The 4942-nt window shown below is 32.5% G+C and overlaps 1 protein-coding gene across 1 annotated transcript; it reads right to left on the bottom strand.

Annotated features, from left to right (window-relative positions):
• Positions 1–2635: 2635 nt before the first annotated feature.
• LOC145132781 (peroxidase 12-like) lies at positions 2636–4249 on the bottom strand. Its single transcript, XM_079067685.1, has 3 exons — positions 3938–4249; positions 3566–3760; positions 2636–3461 (listed from the first exon to the last, which is right to left on the bottom strand). Exons 1-3 carry the CDS (start codon positions 4181–4183, stop codon positions 2826–2828), a joined length of 1077 nt encoding a protein of 358 aa, XP_078923811.1. The 5' UTR covers positions 4184–4249; the 3' UTR covers positions 2636–2825.
• Between the last annotated feature and the right edge of the window lie 693 nt (positions 4250–4942).

The raw sequence follows: 4942 nt of genomic DNA, 5'->3' as shown, positions 1-4942 counted from the left end.
ATCAAACAAAATGACGTGTTATCATGGGTTTGTGTACGGAAGCTTATATACCCTTAAGGGTATATCACTTTTCCCTATATATATATATATATATATATATATATATATATATATATATATATATATATATATATATATATATATATATATATATATATAAGAACATTATAATGAATATATCAAACAAGAATATCTTTTTTGATTTTTTATTATGAAAATTTGAATTTAAAATTGGTTAAGGACGTGAAAAAAAAAACGGTTGTCAAAACCATCTTTAAATCTATATTACCATAGCACCCTCTCATGTAAAGTTATTATCTTGCTAATAAATTTAATTTCTAAAATACATTTGTTTGATTTTTATAATATAAAATCTGTTTTCGCGTTTTCGCAAATTATTTGTATTTTCGCATGAACCTACTTTTATATATATATATATATATATATATATATATATATATATATATATATATATATATATATATATATATATATATGTGGTGGATTTCAAATTTAAGAGGGGTCTATGGACCCTATTATATTTACTCATTGGCCCCACCACTCATTAGGAGTGACACTAATTGCCATTGAAGGTGAATTTCATATATACATTTATTAATTGTTTAAACCAAAGGGCTTCTAGCCTAGCGGTATCAGGTGGTGTCCTCCCTTCTTGAGGTTGAGGGTTCAAGTCTCGTTGGAGACATATGTGGATTTAGGAGTAATATAGTAGGAGTAGGTTAGATTTGCCGTTAAAAAAAATTATTAATTGTTTAAATATTGTATTTGCCCGACGTGAACCTTAAAGCATTTCTTAATGTTTTAAAATATCGGATTTACCCGAATCTAATTTTTAAATAGTTTTTATTTTTTAGTAATCATTTTTTACAATTTAAAATCATTAAAATTGAAATGAAATAACTAAATGGACAAGAATACGCTTACTCTCTAAATCTGCATAAACCCATTACCGCTGACATTATGCGATCGCGGCTGCGTTTCCTGTCGATCAACAAACACACAACGCCAACCTTCGTTTTTTTCCTTCTCGCCTCTTCCATGTTGCAATCCGCTACAATTACCAGGTTAATTTTTGGCTTTCTTTTTTAATTGAATGTTCAAATCATGATTACAACTGATGAATAGTTTTAAAACTTTTGAGAATGCGTGATCTACTCTTGGCCGTTGTCCTCGTCCTCTCAAACTTTGGTCGCCGTCTTCCATCTCCGGCGACGTCACCCTCCTCACATTAGCCCTCTTTGGTTTGCTTTCAATTTTTTTATTTTTTCTGATTTAATCATACACATTTAAGGCGATCCATTTTTTGTTTTTTTATTTAATCCTATGGCGATCCATTGTTTGTTTTCTGATTTAATCCTATCATTAACTTAAATCTGTTGTGCTATCATAATTCATTGTTTGTTTTTTGTGGATTATCAATCGTATGGGTAGTACCCGTTCTGCGTCAATCTTTGTTGTGTGCATCATGTACAGGTTTCAAGTTGTAATATATTTTTTTATCTCATATCATAATACTTGTGTCTCTGTTGTATGTGTATTTCACATCACTCCACACAGAAATCATAGTACACATTAGTTATAATCACACATTCAATGTTTATTTGACAAAGAAAGCCAACAAATAACATGCTGATTATAGCCTATTCCAAAATCCTTCTGATCACTCATTCTCAAAAATCACTCATTCTCAAAAAAATTGAAGCGATCCATACTTCTAATCAGGAATTGAATATTCCATTAACTAAAAAAACTTAAACTAACCTGATGATGAAATTGATTGCAACAGCTTTGGTAAGAAGAAGACAAAGAAAAAAAAAGCCACAGGTCCTTTATTCATCATCTAGTCGAAGTCACAAAATATCAGGTCGCAGGAATAAGGTTTACCTAGAAGGCAAGGGTATTATGGTCTATTGGGTTATTTCTTTTATTTTTAATGATTTTAAAATATAAAAAAAGATTATTAAATAATATAAATTGTTTAAAAAATAGATTTGGGCAAATCAGATATTTTAAAACATTAAAAATGGCAAATATGATATTTAGAGTTTAGGTCGGGCAAATATGATATTTAAACGTTATAAGGGTATATACGAAATTCTTCAATTATTTATGTAGTTTCATAATACACACATCACATGCCATAGTAACAATGTTGTTATTCCCCGGGTCATGTTTTTTTTTTCCGGCCGTTATAAAATAATTATTTATTTTCTAAACTTTTTTTTCAACGACTCTCACTATAAAACCCAAAATCGTTTCCCAAAATTATAAAATAATTAGTTGTTTTGTATTAACCTACTCTTGAATTATATATTTAACAAGTAGGAGATTTGAATCCTTAAACTTTTTGAGAGGGATATCTTTGTAGACACCTCCTTTGTACAACCGCTAAACTTGTTTTTTGAATGACTCCCATTATAAAACCCTTCCAAAAAGTCGTTTCCCAAATCATTATTTTTGCGATACAAAATCATTTTTTTCTCAAAATGACATCACATTTTGCGACTTGCCAGCATCGAGATGACTTATTTTTTGAGCATTGATATCCTTTTTTTTTTAAAAAGAAACATATAATTTTTTTATCTAATAAAGAAAATAGAAATCAGGAAAAAGGTAATCCGTAACTAGAAATTTTCATTATGATGCTCGTTACCATATTATTTCACACTAGAAAGTATACAAAAGTACACAAAATGACAATAAATACACATTTTAAGCCGTAATAAACACTTATTAAATTAAAAAAAAAAATTGTACATAATGACAAGCCAACGAACCACAACATATCGTGTTGATATCATCCATCAACGTAGTTCTGCCTTCGACTCAAGATCGTATTGGTCCTCCTCTTCTGCCAAGTACGAGAAATACCCCTTGTTATCGGGATTCCTAATCGAGCAATGAGCACGAATCTCACCTTTTCCACCGGTTAACACTTCCAATTGTCCCATTTTGATCATGGCTTGCACAAATTTCTCAAAGAATAACTTCTCATCATGTGCAAAACTTTCCACGATTGGTTTGGTCTCTTTATGAGTGTACAAATCTTGATCGGAAGTAAAAAGACCTTGTCGGTTAATCAAATCGACATAATACTTGTTGTCAAACTTGATTGGAGAATAGATATCCATGACGGTGGTTGCATCAGTGGTGTTTGTGGGACAAACCTCTTTGAGTCCATGAGCAAAGGTTTTCTCCATGGTGGGGTCTTGGGTGGGGTAGAGACGAGGGGTGAAGGATGAGCAGTGACTAACTCCGATGGTGTGGCCGCCGGAGAGCGCCACTACGTCGGTGGGGTTGAGGTTTTTGGTGGCAAGAGCGGAGAGGATGGTGGTGGCGTTGCTTGTTGGTGCCGGAAGGTTGGCTAGGGTTGCGTTTTGTGTGGCGAATGTCAGTCCATCTTTTCTTCCCAATGGAACATCGTAGTCGGGCCCACCTGACTATATTAATGTCAAAAAGCAACGCAAGAAAAAATTACTTCATGTATTTCATTATTTAATAAACAGTTCCATACTTATCTTAATTAAACTACGTACATACATACCAAATGAACGGCATCACGAGCTGCTAGAGCTACAATATCTGCACAAGATACGACTCTACCACATTCTTTATGGATCAAATTCCGAAGATCTTCGATGATGATGAATGCCTGTTTCCTTAGACTTTGGTTTGGAGGTGCTGTTTGTTCACTTGGTCCGCCATGTGATCCATCCAACAACACTGAACCATCACATCCCTATATATGCCAGTTTATCAGATGCTGAAATTGCTTAATACCATTCATTTTGATATCTTTCTAAGTTCTTTATTCATTATAACGATTGATGGTTAATGTATAACTGAAAGTCTATACGATCGAGTAGCATGCATGATTGATGATCAGTAGTTAATTATATATATAGTACTTAATTACCTGAACGAAGCAATCATGGAAATGAAGGCGAAGCAAGCCAGCGGCTTGACCAACATCCTCCTTGAACACTTTCTTGAGATGTTTTCGAACGATTTTTTCGAGCTTATGACAAGTCTTATGGTGATAATCCCATGACAATCCTTTCATAACGGGCGCTGAGTAATCTGCATCTGATACGTAAAGAAGAGAGGTGAAGATTAAGAGTGAGGAGAAAACCAGAAACAAAGAGGTTGAAGAAGCCGCCATGGGTGAATGAATGAATTGAAGTTGAATTCTTGACGAAAGAAGGTGGTGTGGTTCGATATATTACTTAGAAGAGTATATATATAGGGATATGAAAGCATTGACCTAAAATATACATGTTGTAATTATGGAATATACGCAAGGCGGCTTGATCATGAGTACTTCCACATGGTATTTTAGATATCTCCCTAATTACGTCGTCACATTTAAAGATGTGCGGTTAATTAGACGATTATTTTTGTGGTAGCGATTTTGTTTTTTCTGTTTTGTGGTTATTAACCGCATGGATTTGGTGCGGTTATTTTGTGTGGTTTTTAACCATAGTTTAGAGTTTAATCGGTTTTAAGAGTTCAAACATATTACTTGTAATAATAAAAAAATCATAAGGTGTAAGACAATTAACTTAAATTACAAACAAGTAATATCTTAAAAACATCAAATCAATAGTAATTAACAATAAATATCTTAAAATTGTCTAATTTCAATTTTTCAAAATTAAAAATAACGAAAAGCTAATATTTTTGTCTTATAGTATTTTATCCATATTTCATCCATGAAACTTGTCTTATTTTTAATATTTAATATATTAATAATTAATAAAAAAAATTGTATATAATATATGTGGTGCGGTGCAGTTTTTTTGCGGTTTTTGAAAACTAATAACCGCACCGCAAATTCGCGGTTTTTGAAAAACAGAAAGCATCACCATCGGTTTTTATTGCGGTTGCGGTTTATGCAGTTGATTTTAGTTGCGGTGCGGTT

The sequence above is a fragment of the Lactuca virosa genome, chromosome 1 (assembly GCF_052849685.1).
Source record: "Lactuca virosa cultivar CGN04683 chromosome 1, Lactuca_virosa_CGN04683_v6, whole genome shotgun sequence".
NCBI classification, from domain to species: domain Eukaryota; kingdom Viridiplantae; phylum Streptophyta; class Magnoliopsida; order Asterales; family Asteraceae; genus Lactuca; species Lactuca virosa.
Note: the sequence above shows the minus strand (reverse complement) of the source record. Positions and strands in the feature narration are given on the sequence as shown.

Excerpts from the sequence above, each read along its gene's own strand:
- LOC145132781 (XM_079067685.1), bottom strand. The coding sequence starts at position 4,183 with ATGGCGGCTTCTTCAACCTCTTTGTTTCTGGTTTTCTCCTCACTCTTA. Across the intron at positions 3,761-3,937 it reads TCCATGATTGCTTCGTTCAG|GGATGTGATGGTTCAGTGTT; the intron begins GTAATTAAGTAC and ends TGGCATATATAG. Across the intron at positions 3,462-3,565 it reads CTCGTGATGCCGTTCATTTG|TCAGGTGGGCCCGACTACGA; the intron begins GTATGTATGTAC and ends ACATTAATATAG.